We start from the raw sequence: 21,825 nt of genomic DNA, 5'->3' as shown, positions 1-21,825 counted from the left end.
TCCAGTGATATTGAAACCAAGAGAGAAGATAAATAGTGAAGATGGAAATACTGATCAGGCAATGGTCAAATGCAAAAGTGGTCAGGGAGGAAGTCTGAGAAAAGGCTTCAGATTTGGTAGTTAGGATGTTATTGGTGTCTTTTTTAAGACACTGGATTCTGTAAAAGCTGAGCAAGGAAGTAGAAAAAAGTATAGACTAATCTCTCAAGAAGTTTGTTAGTCAATTCCAAAGGATTCATAATGAAAAATACTATCCACTTCCAGAGAGGGAACTAATAATCTGACAGCAGAATAAAGCACTTTTTTTTAACTTTAATTTTGCTTTTTTGTTTTTGCAACATGGCTAATAAGGAAATATGTTTTGCATGATTTCACATGTGTAATTTAATAACATATTGCTTGCCTTCTCAATGGTAGGGGAGGGAGAGAATTTGGAATTGAAAATCTAAAAAATGAAACTTTAAAATGAATAAATGAAGAAGTTTTTAAAAAGTTTGACAGTAAGAAGGCAAGAGTTAGGGTAGTACTCAAAGAGATTATCAGAATTTAGGGAAAGAATGTTTCAAGACAGTAAAGACTAGAAAATGTTTGTAGGTAAAGGAAAATAGGTCAACATATGGCAGATTCAAGAGAGAAAAAGAATTTGCTAAGCAAGTAGAAGGGGAAGTGAAAAGGGAAGGAATGGAGGAAATTAGGAAGAAAGAATGTATTCAGAAATAATCATGAAAAACTGGCAGATTTATCTTAGTAAAGCTTTCCAGATCATTTGAGAAAATTGATATTTTTTTCTGGGCAATTATCAATGTTTCAGCATTTTCAAGGTGGCAAAAAGATACTTACCAATTCCAGACATTGCCGATGGCCATAGGCTGCAGCATAATGTACAGTGTTATAGCCTTCTTTGTCCCGAATTGATGGGTTTGCATCATTTTGAAGTAGAAATTCCAGACATCTATAAATAGATAATGAGGTACTCTTTAGCTTGTTTTTTGTTTGTAAAGACATTATCAAAGAATAATTTATAATCTCTAGTCAACAAGGCCAAAAAAGAATGACATCCCCACCTTCACTTGTTCATAAAAAATTCTTGATATTTTCACATGTGTTTCTAAGTACCTCTAAAATTAAAATCCCTATTATTCATATTTTATGCATCAAAGTGAACCTTTAATGTCTCATTTTTTAGGCATTTAATAAAATTATTCCTTCATCTTGCTCCTGTCATTCTTCGGCAAAAAGGAATTATCAATTATATCTCAGTGTAAGTAACCTTACTCTCTCAAAACCATGGAATTGTAATTTGGAAAAATCCATGTCCCATGGTATAAGAAATAAGACATATTTTTCTTCCTTAAGGATATGATTTCTCTCTCATCACATTCAACTTAGAACAATGTATATCCCCTTTGACCCAGCAATACCACTACTGGGTCTATACCCTGAAGAGATGAGGAAAAAGGGTAAAAACATTACTTGCACAAAAATATTTATAGCAGCCCCGTTTGTGGTGGCAAAGAATTGGAAATCCAGTAAATGTCCTTCAATTGGGGAATGGTTTAGCAAACTGTGGTATATGTATGTCATGGAATACTATTGTTCTATTAGAAATCAGAAGGGACGGGATTTCAGGGAAACCTGGAGGGATTTGCATGAACTGATGCTGAGTGAGATGAGCAGAACCAGAAAAACACTGTACAACCTAACAGCAACATGGGAGTGATGTTCAACCTTGAAGGACTTGCTCATTCCATCAGCGCAACAATTGGGAACAATTTTTGGCTGTCTGCAAAGGAGAGTACCATCTGTATCCAGATAAGGAGCTGTGGAGTTTGAACAAAGTACAAGGACTATTCCCTTTAATTCGGAAAAAAACCCCAGATGTCTTATGGTTTGATCTGGTTACCTCTGAGAATTCTGTTCTCTCTAAGGATATGATTTCTCTCTCATCACACCCAATTTGGATCGAGGTACAACATGGAAACAAAGTAAAGACTGATGGAGTGCTATCTGTGGGGTGGGGGTGGGGGGAGGGAAGCAAGATTGGGGGGAAAACTGTAAAACTCAAATAGTATCTTTAATAAAAAATTAAAAAACAAAAAAGAACAATGTATACCATGGGGGAGGGAAGCAAGAATAGGGGGAAAAGTGTAAAACTCAAAATAAATAAAAATCTTTCTTTAAAAAAAAAGAAGTAAAAGAAATGGTCCAGCTATTTCAAATAGTCATAACCCTCCTCAAATAGTTTTGCTTTTGTTTTAAATCTTACTTTTTCAAGAAGACTATAAATGACAGTAAGAAGTATCATAAATTGGTATCAAGAAGACAGCTAAAAAGGAAGACTGTTATTTTAGCCCTTATAATATACTGAAAGCTTAAGAAAAAGGGTGAATATTTTTCAAGAATTAAGAGTTATTACCCTAAGCACAAAACATGATGAAATGGGCTTAAATTACACCACTAGGGATTAGTTTAAATTTTTAAAATCTTCTAGATAGAACTGTAAATATGGGAACAGGTTATGGAAAATGGAGGTTAAATTGCTTTTCCTAAAAACTTGAACTAGCATGACCACCCATCTGTTTAAAATGATATAATCTTGCCTGGATGCAGAGTGACTGGATGACCATTAGTATGTGTTCAATTCTGCAATTACAATATTGGTGTCAAAGAAATTATATTTTTATTGCATTTATGAAGTCAAATTAATCTTTTTTTTGCTCTAGAATTAAATTTTTAAAAAATACATGGTGTCATTTCTTCCCATTGAGTATTCACATGACCAGTCAACATAAAATATCCATAGCTTCTTTGAAAACTCATATCATTATTTGCAAAAATTTTGGCACAAGTTAAAATGGATAAATAATCAAAAATAAAAAAACTTGCATTCATTCATAGTAAAAATGACATTAAACTGGTAGTTAAATTATTTATAAAAATCAAATACATATCATATATCTTTGCAAATAGCTAGGTCCCAATTTATTAGTAATAAATTTCCTAAAGTGGGGATTCTCATTGCATATTTCCATTGAGCTATAACCAACGACCATATTTTACATAATTATAACTTTGAACAGTGTGAATCAGAATATATGCCATCACTTTAGGGGATTCATCTTTCACACTAATTGGGACCTGGATGTAAAATGTTTATTAACAAATTAAAATATATATTTTAACCTTACTATAATGTTATCTTTGAGAATATAAGATACTTTTGGAGCTAAGGTGCCATAGACAGAGTTCAAAATGAGCCTACCTTATTAACAAAATTTAGCTCTGAAGCCAATAGTTTGATAAGGTTTTTTTTTTGTAGAGATAAGGGTTAAGAAAGGTTTAACCAGTGGTCTGTGAATGAATTTTAGTGGAGTTTCTGAACTTGGATGGGAAAAAAAATTACATCTTTATTTTTACTAATTGAAATTTAGTGTTTCCTTCAATTCTGAACTAAGAAACACCAACAACAGCCCGAGTTGTTTCTCTTGACTGCCAAAAAGACATCTGCCCCAAAACATCCAAGACCTCTTGGTATAGACTGTTCTCAATTTAACAATGGATCATGCTTCAAAATGTTTTCAAGTCTTCCTGGGATTACAATGCAATTTCCCAGTGAAACTATGAAAAAGGGTGGTTATGCTGCTGAGACATCTCAGAAAGCTGACTTGTAATACTATTATAAAATCCACTCATACTGTAATGGCAATGCTCTATCTCCACTCTACTGACTCTAAAGAAATTTGGGGGGACCTGGGGAAGGGAAAGGGGAAGAAAGTGAAATAGGATAGAGAAAAGGCTCTTCTGATAGAAAAGGCTTAACTAAGCAAGGAGGAAAAAGAAGAGGTGTTTTTACAGCTTCTAAGGGGAGAGATGATCATTATGAGAGAAGACTTCAATGACGATGTATTTTTGATTGTGATGGCATAAGACAAGGGTTGAGGTACAAGGAAGAGTAAAGGGGCTTTCCAATGACTGGGACCCTGGTGTTGTGGTGAGCTCAGCACCCCTCTCTGGAGACAATAATAGAATTTCTAAATTTAGCTTCCCAAGAGGATGGCAGTGTTAACAGCTCTATGGGAAGTTTGATGAGAAACTCAAGAAGATGGGAGACAGTAGTAGCTATAAACAGCTAGGTGGCATGGTGGATAAAGCACTGGCCCTAGAGTCAGGAGAACCTGAGTTCAAATCCGGCCTCAGACATTATTAAATATCTTAATGATTACTTAGCTGTGTGACCTTAGGCAAGTCACTTAACCCCATTGCCTTTCCAAAAAACAAACAAACAAATAAATAAATAAATATATGTTATGGAGTATTTGGAAGAAATGAGCTGCTTGTACTTCCACTGTCCAAATCATACAAATAAGTTCAAAACCCAAGGATCTCAAATAACCTCATTGAAATAATGGCCAATTATGAAGTCTGAATGTAGACCGAAGCATATTATTTTCACTTTTTAAAAACTTGTTTTAGGTTTTATTTTCTTCCTCATGGCTTTTTCCTTTACTTCTGATTCTTCTTTCATAACATGGTTAATATGTTAAATATGATTACACATGTATACCCTATATCAGATTTCTTGCTGACATGGGGAAGGGGGAAAAAAGAAGGGAAGGAGAAAAATGTGAAGCTCAAATGCTTACAAAAAGATGACTGTTGAAAACTATTTTTGCATGTCATTGGAAAAAAATTAAATTACATTTTAAAAAGAAAAAAACAAGATGAAATAACTGCCAGTTAGGATCATTTATAGAATGAGTATAGAAATCTGGAGGTTCAGAGAGATTTTTGGCATTTCTCCTGAGATAACTAGTTAGTACCAGACTCAGGAATTACACATGGGATGCTTTTAGGCAGCTAAGTGGGTTAGTGAGAAGAAAGAAGATTCTAGAGTCACTCAGTCAGACAATAAACATTCATTAAGCATCTCCTATGTTCCAGGCACCTTAGCGATACAAAAAGAGGGAAAAGACAGTCCCTACCCTCAAGAAACTCACAGTCTAATGGAGGGCTTCACAGGAAGACCTGAGTTCAAATCCCACCTCAGACATTTACTAGCTGTTTGATTGTGAGCAAATCACAACCTCTGCCTGCTTCAGTTTCCTAATCTGTAAAAAAAAAGCATCATTTCTCCCAGGGTTTGTTGTGAGGATCAAATGAGATAATATTTACACATGCTAACTATTTGTTATATTGAAGGTTCCTGATTGAGTACAAGTCACATTCACTCTCTCCTAGTAAAATCATTGTGGCATTACAAACATGCAGAGCTCCAGGTCTGAAAACAGAATTATTTAAAGTTGCATTAAGAACATAAATTGTCCATCTCCACAAATCCATAGTTCAGACAGTGAACTAGCTGGACCAGCATGAATTAGGATAGGCTAGTCTCAAAACTCCAAGTCGAGTTCTCATAAAGCATCCACCCCAACAGAGAGAAGAACAGAATCAGATTTGGGCAGCGACATTGAGATCACACTTACGAGGCAGCTTCCTTTTCCTTTAGCTCACTGGCTCGTTCAAGTTCTTCCATGTTTTCATGGGTGTTCCCCAAAATGTTCTTTCTTCTTAGCACAAGGGATAGAAAAACGAAACTCATTTTCAAAAATGCAAAGTGGTTAGCAGTTTAAGGCAAGGTTTGCCCTTCCCTCCCCCTCTCCACCCTAATCCTAGGAAAGCAAACAAAGTTAAATGATGAATTGAGCTTTTCTGATTCAGGGAAAGACTTGCTCTTCGGTTGAGAGATCCAGCAAGTACCCCTCTCCAAAGGATTCTCACTGAAATCAGTACAACTTTAAAAACATTCAAAGTTGTGTGATTTAGCAAGAAAACCATTGACCATGACCTCCCCAACACAGTCTAAGTTCTTGGATGATAGGGCTTCCATCTTTGACTGCTTCTGACTTATGATAGCACTTTTCTGACCCTTTCTGATCCCTAACCTGTTTAGTGTCTCATTCATTAGGAGCCAGGGCCCAAAACAACATTCTTCAGCTAGACCCTGAAAGACTACTAACAATCTGTCATTACTCAAGGTTTCAGTGTCGTTTTATAATTGTTGTGATACTGTATCTTTGCTGCCTGTCACACAAGATGCTCCATCGCCTGACTATGGACATTCTTACTGGCTATTATTTATGCCTAGAATTCATTCCTGCCTTATCTTTGTCTCCTGGTTTCCTTAAAAATCTCAGCTGAAAAAAATTTTTTTCCAGGTCCCTCTTACTTCCTTCCCTCCCCCATCCCCATCCCTCTGCCATAATATCTTCCCTCTGCCATTACCTCCCACTTACACTTATCTTATATAAGCAAATTGTGTGTTTTTTAAAATTTATGTAATAAATCAAGTATTTTCATTACATATATAATAAAACAACATTATGGCACATGAAACTGCAAATCTGTTATGTAAAACTTGCAAACTGTCTCCAATGCTACCCTCCTGAAGGCAGGAAATAAAATCCTTTCTGGTACCTGGTACATATTAAGACCTTGACTATTGTTTCTTCCAAAGGGTTGAATCAAATTCAACATCTGAATGATTTTGTGATTCTCAATGGCAGCAAACAGAGCCATGCCCCACAGTGTTAACAATTTGTGAATATAATCTCCAGTAGGGGCTGGTGGTGATAGCAAGAACCCACTGCCAAAACTTAGGGAAAAGGGAAAGACCAGAATGCTCCAAATAGGGGAACTGAATAATATTTCCCAAAAAAACTCGCTGGTTTTGAGGGTCTTTATAGCACTGGCTATTCATCCCCTTCACCTACCATTTGTTTATTATATTCAGTTACTTTATATCTAATTTCCATTTCTGGTCCCACAGAACCCTGACAACACACCTATCTCTAGCAACCAATTTCCTCTCTGACCTTCCATCCAGCTCCTGAAATGGCATTCACACTCAAGGTTAACATCAGTAACACCTTATTCTCTCATAAGGAGCACTGTTTGAAGGCTACTAAGATTACAGGCAGAGAGTATTTCTGATGGATGGCAGATATACGAACAAATATAAATTTAATGGCAAATGGAGCGTTTATGGAACCTGAAATGTATGTCAAAACGGTTACACCAGATTTTAATAAATGGAAACCTTAAGTCTGGCAGTCTCATTTGATATTTCAAAGCAAGAGAGGGAAGAAATTATGCTGTGACTTAGGATAACCAAATGGGAAAACAGGGGAATGTATGGGCACCAAGGGGAAACCAGGATCAAAGGCAAAGGAATTCAAACTACTCTGCCTGAATAGAAGAGATCCCTTCCTTCCTTAGCAGGTTTCCTTTAAGAAGGCAAGAGAGGGACAGTTAGGTGGTGCAGTGGATAGAGGACCAGCCCTGGAACTGAGTTCAAATGTGGTCTCTGATACTGAATAATTACCCAGTTGCATGACCTTGAGCAAGGCTCTCAATCCCATTGCCTTAAATTTAAAAAAAAAAAAAAGAAGAAAGCAAGAGAGAGAAAAGAACTTTAACAAACCCTTCCCCCACCCCCAAGAGGGAACCCATAGGAGCTCTTTGTTTTTACTTTCTATCCATGTCAGAAGCTGCAGCATAGTGCAAGGGTGTTCGTCCCCAGTCATCTGTTTCGTTAATGTTGGCCCCGGTGTTCACTAAGGTCTCAATACAGTGGAAATGACAATTCGCAGCTGCATAGTGCAAAGGCGTCCTGGAAGATAAACAATTTGTTACTTCAGACACAAGTCTTGAAAAAGGCACAAAGGTTTGCTAACGCTGACAGCAGCATTCCCAAAGAATAGTATCTACTGATTGACAAATGTCATGCTCTTATAGGAAGTGTCTAGTTGGGCAGAGCTCTGAGCTTGAAGCCTGGAAGACCTGAATTCAAATCCAGCCTCACACACTATGTGACCCTGGACAAATCACTTAGCCCTGTTTGCTTTAATCCATCAGAGAATGAAATGGCAAACCATTTCAGTATCTTTGCTAAGAAAATCCTATATGTGGTCATGAAGGATCAGACATCACTAAAATGATTTAAAAACAACAACAACAATACATTCATGGTATTGGTGCAAAGAGGGCTATCCCAAATTTCTGTCGGGTGAGTAAATGAACTGCCTCAGGATGGGATGTGGGGGAAAAAAAACTGAACTTCATAATCAGAAAACCTGAACTTTCCATTCCAGCTCTGTGGAAGGCGAATTCCTTTAAGGCAGTGTGGTATAATAACAGATTGAACAGTGAACTTGGACTCAGATATCTAGAGTGGAGTCAGATATCCCACATACGATATATGCTAAGTGGATGACCAAGGGCAAGTTGTCTAACTTCCTCTTATTTCATCTGTAAAAGGGGAGCCATCACATCCATAGCTTATCAATATGCAAGTTTCTTTTGAGGCACAACCAAGCTAATCTGTATAAAGTACATTGAAATTTTTATTTTTAGGTTTTTGCAAGGCAAGTGGGGCTAAGTGGCTTTCCCAAGGCCACACAGCTAGGTAATTATTAAGTGTTTGAGACTGGATTTGAACCCCGGTACTCCTGACTCCAGGGCCAGTGTTTTATCCACTGCGCCACCTAGCCGCCCCCATTGAAAATTTTAAAGTAGTATATGAATATCCCAAGTTTGTTATCATCTCTAAAATGAAGGGGTTGAGAACAGAGAATTTTCTTTGGAGTCAGGAAGACCTGGATCCAAATTCTGCTTTTTTTGAAACATACTAGCTATGACCAAGCCACTGAATTGTCATGGAGCAACTCTGTAAGACCGTAACCTAAAGATCAATGTTGATCTGCAGTGGTGAAAGAAATTCCCAATTTGGGGATTATTCAGGTTGATATAATCCTAAATCTAGACCATATAAATGAGTGACTGATTAGATATTCTCAAAGGTCTCTTCTAGTTCTAAAATCTATAATGCTAAAATGAGGATAAGTCACAGATCCATACTAGCTTACACTTTTATCTCCCCCTCTTCTAAACTTATGTTACTACTCCAATTCAGTCCCTTATGACTTTGTATATGATTATCACAACTGCCTCTTAACTAGCCTTTTCTTCCTTTACTCTCTTCTTAGCACAATTTTGATTAAGTTTTCCACATACATGCACTTGGGCGTATGTACAAACATATACTCTTTCAGCTCAGAAACTTTCAATGGTTCCCCAGGACCTGCCAAATAAAAGATAAATTATTTTACCATTCAAGTCCTTGAACATTCTGGTGCTAATTCCTCCTTTGGATTTCACCTTCCCCTTGTCTCTGACTTGTACTTTATGTTTCAGCCAAGACCATCTCCATTACCTGAACATACTTAGGGCTTCCTATAACTTTAGTCCTGTTGTCTTCTCAGTCTAGATTTCCCCTTCTAACCTTCCTCTACCTATGGAAATCCTACCCATTCTTTAAGGCCTAATGTAAATTTTACTTCTGTGAAACTTTCCCTAATTACTTTACCTAGAAGTGTTCTCTTCTTCCTTTAAAGTTCAATAATATTTTGTATGTACTTAACAAAGTTAACATACATAGTCCTTAGTATTTCTGTTACTTATGTGCATGCATGTTTAATTTTCTCAATAGATTAGAAATTCCTGGAGCCTAAGACTATAGTATTTGTTCTTCCACTGCTCCTAACACATAATCCCTTATAATTATTGAATTCAATATTTCTCTACTACAGAACAAATTATTAATTACCCTTTAACACAACACTTTGATGGGTTATTTTATTGGCCTTCATTCTCTAGGCATTGGTTCAGACTATATATACATATACATATATATAATATATATATGTATATGTATATATAGTCTTTTCCCCAAGTATTCCCACTGAACGAATTGGGTTTTGCCTTGTAAATGAGGACTGAAGAGTATTTTAACCAGTTTCAAAAGGTATTTGTCTCCAACAAACTGTCAATGTTCCCATAAGGCAAAGGAACAATGAAAAATTTTAAAAGGTAGTTATAGAAAACTTGATATATTTTATGCAGCCCATAAAATATTTCTAATGAGAGGGCATTTCACAGTAATGTCATTAAAAGAACCTTATAGCTGGAGTTTTAGCATGTCTGCTTGTAATTTTTTGCATAAGACTGTGAAATTTGAACCAGTACTTCCAATGTCTACCAACATCAGAGCAATGCTGTTGCTCATTAGTTTACCAGAGGAGAAAATAAGCTAACTTCCAGAATGCCATAGCACAAATCTGATAAACATGATTAAAAAAACAAAAAAAAATAGCACAACCCCAAATCTTAAATGCTAAGATATCAATTCCTTTATCTCCCTCCTCTGCAGAAGGGGAATGTAATTTTGCCAGAATTAAAAAATCAACCTTTGATGGAAAAGAAGCACACATAAAAATTTTCAAAGTCAGTGAAAATTTTGAGGCTTCTAAAACCCACAAATGATTTCCCAGAGTCAGACAAGAGAGAATCCTATTCAGGAGATAAGGAAGTAGAAAGTAGCAGAGTGGGGTGAAAACTTGACTGAGCTGGAAAGTAGTAGACCTTCATTTAATTCCTAGTTCTTCTACAATCCAAATGACATTGGGCAAGATTTAATTTCTTCTCTTGCAAAATGTAGTAGATAGAAATTATTCTACGGTCCCCTTTACATTTAACACTGTCCTGTTCTGTGCTTCTATCTCCACTACAGGTCCATTTGGGGGCATATGGAGAGTCAGCCATGGCAGAGAAGACAAAAAGCAGTCTTCAAAGTCAGGAAGATGGGGGTTCAACTCCTGCCACTGACAAATCCTGGCTGTGTGATTTCAGGCAGGTCACCTAATGTCTTGATATACAAGGCAATTCAAAGATACAAATGGTGGAAAAGGTGGTTTCATTCCTCTAGGTTTCAATGAAATAATCCTTATCTTTTCCTTTTGAAGTTATAGAATAAGTTAAAAAGCCATTATCAATCAACAAGGGGAAAAAAAAAACTTCATAAAATGAACATTATCCCCCACAGTGAAATTAATTCCCTAGCAAGAGCTGAATGACACAAAACTAGATTAATTTTTATACTTTACATCTGAAATCCTCTTTAATTTTTAAAGGTTGTACCCATTATAATTACTGAATTTAATATTTTTCTGAGTTAGAACAATTTATTAATTATCTTATAATACTTTTATGGCTATTTTATTGATCAGTAAATTACTCTCTTTCTGAGTCAAGAGAAAGAATTAGGGGGCAACCCGGGTGGCACAGTGGAGAGATCACCAGTCCTGGAGTCAGGAGGACCTGAGTTCAAATCCAAACTCAGATACTTAATAATTACCTAGCTGTGTGGCCTTGGGTACTTTAAGTCATCCAACCCCATTGCCTTAAATAAATAAAATTTTAAAAAAATTATTAAGTACTATAAAGAAATATATGCCTCTGATATTGAGTCAACATGCTAGTCTTTGGTATCATGGTAATAATGAAGACTAGATGAAGGTTGGGAAGAATCCATTTTAACAAAGTAGAACCTCAGATCAGTGTGACTAGAGATAGGTCTTTGCCAGTATTTACCTAGGTATACTTACCAATTGCCTGCTGCTTCAAAACATGTGTGAAAGAATTTATTCTTTCTGACAATATAGCAATATAAAGATAAGCTAACATGGCCAACCAAGCCCTATGATCAGGGAAGTTACTATGAAGGAGTACAAGAGCTAAGGAGTATATTACAGACAGAAATCCAAGCCTATAAAGGTATACAGGCATAGTCTGAGCAGAAAAGTTAAAAATATTTTCACATGGGAGGAAAAAGGGAAGGTGGAAGAAAAATAACTTATTTTTAAACAGGACTAAAAAATGTACAGTTGACTTTTAGTGTTAATTGCACCTGCCTTTTTGAAATTTCACTGGGAGGAATTCTCTTTTAGTGATAGCAATCTTCCCAAGTTGTTTCACTGTTTCTCATTTGAAATTCAGTGATATGATTTCCAGACGGAAATGCCTGCCAATACATCCCACCATCTCCTGCCCAACCCCCTCTTTATTTACACATCCCCAATGTAGGGATCCCTGATTACCTACCTCCCACATTTATCCTTCTTACTGAAATCTGCTCCACTGCTCTGCAAGAGTTTTATACATTCCACATTACTGGAAAAATAGGAAACATATCATTAAAAAAATAAAGGTGAATTGTGCTCTATTCTATGCTTATATCTATCTATGAAGCTATATCTATGAAGCTAAGGACTCCACTGTAACCATAGGCTTAAATTCTGCTAATAAAAGTGAACAGGTTATAATTAACTTCATTTCTGACAGTTAAAGTTTCTACAATCTTCTTGGGAAAAAAAGTTCTTTAAATCAATAAAGCTTAATAACCGAGTTATGTAGTTTCAATTCCATGAATATTATTTTAATTTATCCTTAGTAATTATTATGCAGTCAAAATTTTTAATGATAATTCATTATTTATCCCAAGACCCTTTTAAAAAACCATAATCATTTAATATCAAAAATGAGATTTAGGCACTTAAACCTACAATAATTTCATGTCACCTTTAAACAATGAGCCAAAGTGGATGAGTATTACTTTTTATCACAACTGAATGAGTTTGCCATGATAACCATTTTCAGCCCAGACAGCCCTTAATGGAAAATAAAACAGCTGCTTTTTCCCTCTCTCTGTAATCTAGGTAAATAAATGTGCAAGAACCATGGCTGAAAATGATGTAATGAAGCAAAGTAATCTTCCAAAGCTCCTTTGTCATTCACAGAAGCAATAAATCACATTTAGTAGGCAAACAGAAAGAAGTTCATTGGAGTGTATTTTTCTATATAAGGCTAAGCAAAATATTAATGCTGATGGGAGTTTCAGTCAAAATTCAGAACTGAATATAAACACTTTGTGTGCAGGCCTGTTTCTAAAAAAGCAGGGCTATAGGAAAACAAATTATTCATCACTGTTCCATATTAATGATCATAAACTGATATAAATCATTATGTTTAAGCCACTAGGTGGTGTAGTAGATAAGAATACTGAGCATGGAATGAGGAAGACTTGAGTTCAAATCCTTTCCATTATCAGTTTGGAGACCCTGGATAAATCATTTAACCTATTTCAGCCTTGTTTTCCTCATGCAAATGAGGATAATAATAGTACCTACCTCAAAAGGTTGTGGGATGAGCAAATAAGATAACATAAAATGTATTGAAAAATCATAAAAACACTACGTAAAACATAAAACATAAAACACTAGCTAAGTTTGATTTCTCTTGGTGGCAAACAGATAAATTCAACTCAACTGTTTGCAGTCTCCTTTCCTAGAAAACATTAAACACTAGCTAAGTTTGATTTCTCTTGGTGGCAAACAGATAAATTCAACTCAACTGTTTGCAGTCTCCTTTCCTAGAGCACAGCCTATTTAAGCTTGTACAAACATGAAATATAAGCATTTTCCAAGCCATTCATAGCATTTGGTTGGTGCAACATGAACAGTTATTGAGCATAATTCTCTTTAATGGGAAGCAAATGGAAGAAAAGATAATAAAAACATAGAAAGATGTCTTTTTAGTTAACCTTAGTTATACACTGACCACAAAAATAGATAAAAGAACATCATCTTACTCAACAGCAACGACTTAAAAAAATTGAGTAAATATGTTCTTATCTATCAATTTGTTGAGTGAAATTGCCCAAAATCCCTGGGATGGAAAATAAAGGCATTGGATAAATAACACTCTCAATAGTTCTGCCAAAAGAACAATGGGGACATGATTTTATGTTCTTTACTTACGTCATTTCTACATTAAATTAATACTAGGTACACAGAAAAAAAAGTCTTAAGATAGTATTCTGAAATAGAGGAAATGAATGGCTAGAAATGAAAGGGAATATATGCAGCTTTACTCTTCAATCACTATCACCTATTTATTAGAAAGATAAAATGAAAAACCAAAGAATGTTAGATAGTAGTTTTGTGTGTTTGTGTGTGTGTGTGTGCGTGTGTGTGCCTGTCTAAATGTCTGTGCATGTGATTATCAGCTTCTTTCTTCAAATTTGAAGACAAACACCTTTTTAAATTTAAAAAAAATCTTGATTTTTATATATGAATTGGATTTCTATTCAAATTTCATAAAAATTTTTTTTGGAGAAAAAAAGGAAAAGTAAGTGATTGGAAACAAAAGATGTGTTGTATGAGACAAACCATAAGACACGACTGGGACACTCTTTAACAAGAAAAAGTTCCTTGGTTGACCAAAAAATAGACAGACACAGCAGCAATTGATTCATGAACCAACAACTCAAAATGATCAACTACTCACCCTCCTGCAGCAGCGGCATGAAGGCAGGTTCTTCCAAATTTATCTGGTGTATCTATTTCAAAGCCTGCAGACAGCACGTGCTCATTACTAAACAAGGACACTATGCTATACTTTTGTCCTAGTTAAACCACAAGAAACATTGCAGAGACAGAAAAATAAGTTAGTAGAAAAACCAGAGTGCAAGCAATTGTAGTCAGCAAGAGGTTGTCATGGAAACAAAGAGTAACTGCTCAAGCTTGGCAATTCCATAAGAAGAAGAACCGTCAAGTCAAGAAGAATTTATTTTCACAATCAGCCCTGGATGTCCCACAGCACCATTTTTCAATCACAGGGTAGAAATTTATGAAACTGATTGGAGATAACTAGGACAGTAGACTGGCAGACAGAGACATGAAGAAAACACAGAATCTAAAGGAGAAAGCTTAACATGCTATAGGGGAAGTGTTTTTTTTAAGTGAATTCCCACCTTTATGGTTGATTGAAGGTGTAAAAAGCATGCCATCATGCTTTTTTTTATTTTTTATTTTTATATCCGCCCAAAGCTGGGAAAGCAAGATCAGCTATAGGCAATGGACAAGATAAAGAATGGGTTTCTGAGTTGTCTGAATAATTAGTTCATAGACAATGTATGTCTGGGAATCAGGTTAGTCCCTTCTTGCCTTTGGAAGCCCAGGGAAAACTCTGTATCTGGAAGTTTAGCTATAGGAAATGAATTCCAGTTCTATAAAGAGGAAAAAACAGAATCCCTAGTGGCAACCTAATAAACAAGAAGCTTGACACAAGTTACATAATATCAATGTTCTAAGACTATCTTTCCCAACCTATAAAGGAATGTTTCGATTTGAAATAGTTCTATGAGAAAGACACTTAAATAAGTTGGCAAAAGCTCATTACAAAGATTTGCAGAACACATACAAATATGATAATTTGGTCTTTCCATTTTTGAATAAAATGCTAAAACAGTCTCAAATTTCACTTACTTCTTATGGTTTAATAAAGGTCCTATATTGCCCAAAACTAAATGATTCTAAACTATGACTCTCAGTACTGGATGGGGATAGAGAAATTAAAAGGAGCTTCAGCACTAAGGGCTGGGGGGAATGAATCAACATGCAGTTAGAAAAGCTTTACACAACCTAGTGACTAAGCCAGTTTATTGACAAGAAGCACAGGCAGGTACTGCTTTCAACCATCCACTAACACCACATATCTCAAACTATTAATTATATTTCATCCTGGCTAGTGGATGTACCTACCTGAAGATAACAACTTCCTACAGCAGTCAGAGTGAGCATTCAATGCTGCTAAATGTAAGGGAAACATGCTGTGGATACCGCATCTGAAAAATAGGAGACCTATATAATAACAATAGCAACAATAATAATAAACAATAACAATAGTAGTCTGTATAGTGCTTTAAGATTTACAAAATATTTTAGAAATATTATCTTATTTTTTCCCCCAGAGCAACTCTGGAAGGTAGATACTTATTATTCCTCATTATCCCCATTTTACAGATGAGGAAACCTAGAGAACAGAAATTGTAACTTGCATGGGGTCACGTAAGTAGTAAATGTCCAAGGCTGAATTTAAACTTAAATCTTCCTAATTCTAGAGCAAACATTTTACCCATTGTGTTGCCTACCAACATATTTCTCTAAATAATTCCTCTAAATATCCCTAGACAAACTTTTGACCTTTTCAAAGTTTTTTTTTTGTTTGGGGTTTTTTTTAGATTTTTTCAAGGCAATGGGGTTAAGTGGCTTGCCCAAGGCCACACAGCTAGGTAATTATTAAGTGTCAGAGCCCAAATTGGAACTCAGGTACTCCTGACTCCAAGGCCAGTGCTCTATCCACTGTGCCACCTAGCCACCCCTCAAAGTTTTTCTTGACGAAAGCTAAAAATATTCACTTGAGGTTAAGGGAATCATAGCTGCAATAGTAGCTACGCTTTCTGGTTTCATTCTCTATAGTTTTCATTAAGCTAGCCAATTCTAACACTTAACTCTGAAACCTATACTGACTTGTTCTTGGAATGGAAAATAATATGCATAATTAAACATTCAATGTATATTTATCAAGAAATTTTTAAGTCTATCATTATATTAGAAGTTGAAAAACAAGGGAAAAAACTCCATCTATTTCATCCTTTGGACCAGATTCTACAAGGCAGTCTTTAAAATTTTTTTCATGTTGTGCATCCATATATAGATAGATAGATAGATAGATATAGACAGATATAGAAAATCATGCACACACACATATATACATATATATATATAATCATACATATAATTGTTCAAACAGGTAGGTATGAAAATTAAAAGAGATGAATCTTTGGAATGTAGTACATTTCATTAGCCCAAATAGTTTTGAAAAATAAGAACTACAAAAATAATAAAAAACATTGTACTCTTACTATAATGCTGTCCTGAAGATCTACACAATGGGATCATGTTATGGAAAGACAGCCTTATTTATAATGAGGTACTTGGGAAACTTCTGTAATTAAGCCCATTTGAATGTGTCACCCAGGCAGAATATATCTTATGACCAATTCTCCTTGATGGCAATTAGTATCAAAATTAGACATCACAATATCACATTCTGTTATTTGAACAGAGTATTTCTGACTTTGCAACTTCACTGCAGCCAGCAGTGACAGCACTATATAAATTTACCTCCTGCCAGACTTAACTATCCATGGGTCCCCTCTAGTGCAAATTGGCCAAGCAATGCTCTGCCTCAGAAATAAATTGGCATATGCTCCACAAAACTACCCTGATTGCCTATATAATTTGCATTTCTAAGGTTTGGATATGTAGTTTCTATCCTTCAAGTAATTATGTAGATATATCCATACGTATGTGTGGATATGAACATACCTATGATTCATGATATCCATTGCCCTTACAAATCATGCTAAATATCACATTCTTATCATATTGGCTTCTTTCTATTTATTAGCATTTTCTTTTCCTCTTTTCTCCCTTCATTTACTGTTCCTAGATGGAGATTTCCAAACTGGTCTCTATAATGGCTGGCATCCATCAAGAAATGCAATTTGCCCATCTTCCTGGCAGTGTCAGGTTGAGGAGAGATCCTTGTAATTGCCTCCCTCATCGTTTGAAAAAAAAAAAACCTAAGAAGCAATTGCATCAGTGACTGACCTTGATGCCTGCAAAAGGGTTACAAATGGGGGGATGGTAAAGACACATTTTCTATAAATACCACCAAGGATATTTTTCAATCTTCTGGAGAACAGAAGCAGCCATTAAATATTTTTATGTGCCACATGCTTTGAAAGTTTCTTGGTAAATGAAGCTCCAAGTGAACCTGATTTTATCTAATCCTTTCTTTTGTGGGGATAGGGTGGGGGTGGGGGAATAGCTTTGTGATTGGAATTTGTGGCAAAATTAGATGATTAAATACATTTGATGATCTATAATTCTTTATTTATCCAGTAATACCTACCACAAAAAGCTATAAATACTCAAATGCAAATAGAGCAAAAGTATTTCAAAAGATCCACTATTTTATTGTTGCAGACATGCCACACCTCACTGGAAGGTTTTATAAGCTAATATGGCCAGAAAAATTACAGGTGGACAACCCTGTAATAATGGGAGTATTTGAATTTAGACATGCTTGTCCTTAGATGAAAAACATGGAATTCAAACATGTCCAAAGCTTCAACTCTGCTGATATAACCTTATTAGGCTGAGTTACCTGCACACTATAATGAGATATTCAAGTAAGACTTCAGAGGAAAAGTCAATTAGAAATAAGAATACAAAAAAAGGTAAGTAACCTTTCACCAGGAAAGATATTATGGACTTGGCAGATTTTACTTAGTGCTTTTCAAGAGACTTCCTACTCAAGCAGATGGAGAGAATAGTAATAACTTACATTTGTAGAACATTCTATGATTATAAAGTACTTTGCATACTTTGCTTCACTTGATCCTCACCCCCAGTCTATAAAGAAGGCTGTGCAAATGTTATTATTCCCATTTTATAGAGGAAGAAACTATAGGCAAAGTGACTTGCCTAAGGTCCTACAGTTTATAAGAGGCTGAGAGCCTGACCTCTCAACTGCCTCATAATACCTGATTCAGTACTCTTTCCACTAAACATTCTAACTCATATTTATCACATTTATTGGCTAATTATTTCACTTTTTTTCCTATTTATAAACCTCACCTCTGACTTACTGACTTAGGGACTTACCACTAGGAAAATTCAATTATGGGAGCAATTTCTTTTTCTGCCTAACCAAAAGCAGTACTTTCAGCATCTGTACCTCAGTACTCTACTATACAAAAATTTCAGTTCAGATGCAAATAACATTGTTTACATTCAAATGAGATGCTACTGCTGCTAAGATTCAAGTCCCTATCTTCAAGATTTAAATTAAAGGAAAAATGAGTGTTTGTTTAATTGAAATGAACTCTCAACTGAACTTTAAAAACAGTGTAGTTTAAAAGAAAAAAAAAATCTTTCCTTTTCCTTGCTTTAAATACAGAAGATAAAGTGGCAAAATTGTGTCCACAAAAATGAAACTTTGTGGATTCTAAACAAGGTATAAAAATAAGAAACAAAATTTCCAAATGACACTACACACGAATAATGAATAACTCACTAGAAACAGAAAATAAATTCCATTTAAAATGAATCATTTGTTTCTGATTCAGCACTCATATATCTTTCTTTCTTACTGAACTTCAAAATAAATAGGATCTAAAAACCAAATCACTATCGATTAAAGAATGATCAATGAATGGTACAGGGGGAAAGACCACTAGCCTGGGTATCAGGAGACCAGGGTTCAAGTTCATTGATTTAAAGCAAGTCACTTCTCTTCTAACCTCAATTTCCTCACCTAAAAAAGATGATATCTAATATTCCTTCCAGCTCCTAAATTCCATAAGAAAGAAAATAGACAAGTAAGTTTATCAGTTTGGTTAGTTATATTCTTTTGAGCTATGGTTATTCACATAAGCCATTATAAGTCATATTGTTTCATCAGAAATAACCTCACTTGTTGAATGAATGAAGCAGCTTGAAGCCAGTTGTGTTAAGAAATTGATTCTTTATATCTTAGGAATGATTTTATGACAGTTAACATTTTAAAACATACAACTTAAAGGTTTAAATAGAGATTTTAAAAGGTTTGATCATAAAAGTTTATTGGGGCAGTTAGGTGACGCAGTGAATAGAGCACTGGCCCTGGACTCAAGAGGTCCTGAGTTGTGAGACCCTGGGCAAGTCACTTAACCCCATTGCCTTGCAAAAAAAAAGTTAATAGCTTTCCACTCTTTATGATATCAAGTCCAAATTCTTTTCTGATATTGTAGATCTTCAGTATAATCTGATTGTCTTATCCATTCAACCTTTCCCCCTACTAGTCTCCAAACACATGCCCACCACTTCAATTAGTCTACTCTACTCATTGACCTCTACTTTTTATTGAATTCAATTCAATAAGCATTTTTAAGTTCCTACTATGTTTAAGGGCCCGAACAAACACTGAACTAGAGCTAGAGAAATACAAGTTTTTCCCAGCCTTTGAGAGTTTAGATTCAATGGGGGTGAATCCCATTTTGCTCATTATTACTTCCACAACTTTACTCATACTATCATACCTTTCTGGTTATAGCTTCCTACCTCTCCCCATCCTCAATAGTCATTTATTCATTATCATGGCAAAAATACTGAAGTATTATTCCATTTCTATCTCCAGCTCATTTTACAGATGAGGAAACTCAGGCAAACAGTTACGAGACTTGCCTGACACAGGCAGCTTGCTTCATATATCCAAATATATCTCATGCTTCAAATCCCATTTCCTTCATCTTCAGTGTCTATCAGGTACTATTCTATAGGTTATATTTTGGGAGAATTTTATCACATAATCTTATGTTTCAGGTTATCTTATATCCCTCAAAAGACTGCAGCCTGAGAGCAGTGACCATGTCATATATTTCTTTCCTATTATAGCATGTAGAGCAGTGCTAAACCCACCATAAGCACTCAGTGAATGATTTTGGAATTAATGTAAAAACACTGTCAGAGTCATCTTTTATAATGTAGTAAACACACCCAATTGCTAGTCTGTGGTCAAATTATTAAAACAAAACAAAGTAAGAGGAGAATGTAAACACCAATATAAAATCTTCTTAGTTATATAAAATATTATTCTTCCTACTGAATCACATAATTATTACAACAATTACTATAATAATAACACACACACACACACACACACACACACACACACACACACACACACACACATTTTCCAGATAGAGAAATTGAGGCTTTGGGAGATTAAGTGACTTGCTCCTTGATCATATAGAATGTATCAGATGTAAAATCTGAACTCAAGTCTTTTAGACCCTCCCAGACCAGGATTTAACAAACACTAATTTTCTAGAAGGAAATCAGCAAATGACCTGAAAAACAGCATCATTAGAATGCAGAATTTAGAAGCATCCTTTAAAGACTTTTAGCAAGTCATTTCACTCAGCCTTTCTACAAATGGAAGGGATTTGGACTAAATAATACCTCAGAGTCTTTCCCAACTCTAAAATTCTGTGACCTTTTATTAAGGTATGCTGAAATATACTTGCACCTTCAAGTAACTAAAAGACAAAATCATCTCAGTCACATGTGACATTAAAAGCTGTTTTATTTCACACTGAATTTGTTTTTAGAGCAATACTAGAGCTCTATCTCTAATCTGAATAAATTTCCTGCATGGTGAAATCTATTTGGCAGGATTACTAGTATCTGACAATTATTGAACAGTATTTTTTCTATAACCTACTTGGCTGTGTCAGCTCCGCTGGTTATTAAGGTGTTAATCAAAAGCTCATGACCATATCTTGCAGCCACATGGAGAGGGGTATTGCCATCCTTATCGATGCAATCAATTTCACCTCCTGAAAGAGAGATTTTAACATGGCATAATCTAAGAATTTAGGATGATTCCAGGGTTGGATGATATGCTATTTATATTCACAAAATACCCACTTTTCCCAGCTTAGTGTGCATTTTCATACTTAATGGTAAAGACATCACATTTTATCCCAAGGTAACAAAATACTTTTTATGGGTACATCATTAAATAGAGATATAATGTTAATCATGGAAAGTACATATGTTTATGTATCTATATGTGGAAAGAGAGAGAATGAGAGAAAGAAACAGAGAATGAATCTGTCTATGGAGGCTACACTTGGCAAAATATGCCTAATCCAAAGAGACTACCTTAAAAATTCCCCTGAGACAACTCACATTATCACAAGTTTATTTCTGCCCTAAACTAAAAATGCAACCAAATTTAACAAAAATGAAATGCTGAAGCCTATTTCATCTCAATATTTACCTGAGAATAAGCTAAACTACTAAAAATAAGAATAAAAGTATTTTAGCTACCTAGCTTAACATATAGTCTTCAATGAGGTCCTTTTCCAGTTCTGAAAATCTGTGCGGTCTGTGAAAATTTGTAAAAGCATGCATGAGGAAATTGAAATTCGAATTAATAAAAATTCCATTTTAATAACCTATCAGTGCTTTTAGT

General features: G+C 35.2%; 1 protein-coding gene across 10 annotated transcripts in view; it reads right to left on the bottom strand.

The window, feature by feature from the left end:
• The window catches only part of ANKRD44 (ankyrin repeat domain 44), a 367,960-nt gene that overhangs the window by 108,184 nt on the left and 237,951 nt on the right, over positions 1 to 21,825 (bottom strand). For 7 of the 10 annotated variants that reach the window (XM_074215415.1, XM_074215416.1, XM_074215411.1 and 4 more), the window contains exons 10-16: positions 21,070 to 21,184; positions 15,498 to 15,580; positions 14,242 to 14,305; positions 11,998 to 12,066; positions 7,529 to 7,669; positions 5,484 to 5,567; positions 841 to 952 (exon numbers count right to left, since the gene is read on the bottom strand). In XM_074215415.1, the coding sequence (XP_074071516.1) occupies positions 841 to 952; positions 5,484 to 5,567; positions 7,529 to 7,669; positions 11,998 to 12,066; positions 14,242 to 14,305; positions 15,498 to 15,580; positions 21,070 to 21,184 (668 nt within the window). The remainder of the gene's footprint in view (positions 1 to 840; positions 953 to 5,483; positions 5,568 to 7,528; positions 7,670 to 11,997; positions 12,067 to 14,241; positions 14,306 to 15,497; positions 15,581 to 21,069; positions 21,185 to 21,825) is intronic. The other 3 variants (XM_074215412.1, XM_074215414.1, XM_074215419.1) reach the window with 1 other exon arrangement.

The sequence above is a fragment of the Macrotis lagotis genome, chromosome 1, assembly GCF_037893015.1.
Source record: "Macrotis lagotis isolate mMagLag1 chromosome 1, bilby.v1.9.chrom.fasta, whole genome shotgun sequence".
NCBI lineage: Eukaryota > Metazoa > Chordata > Mammalia > Peramelemorphia > Peramelidae > Macrotis > Macrotis lagotis.
This window is presented reverse-complemented; position numbering and strand designations above follow the sequence as displayed.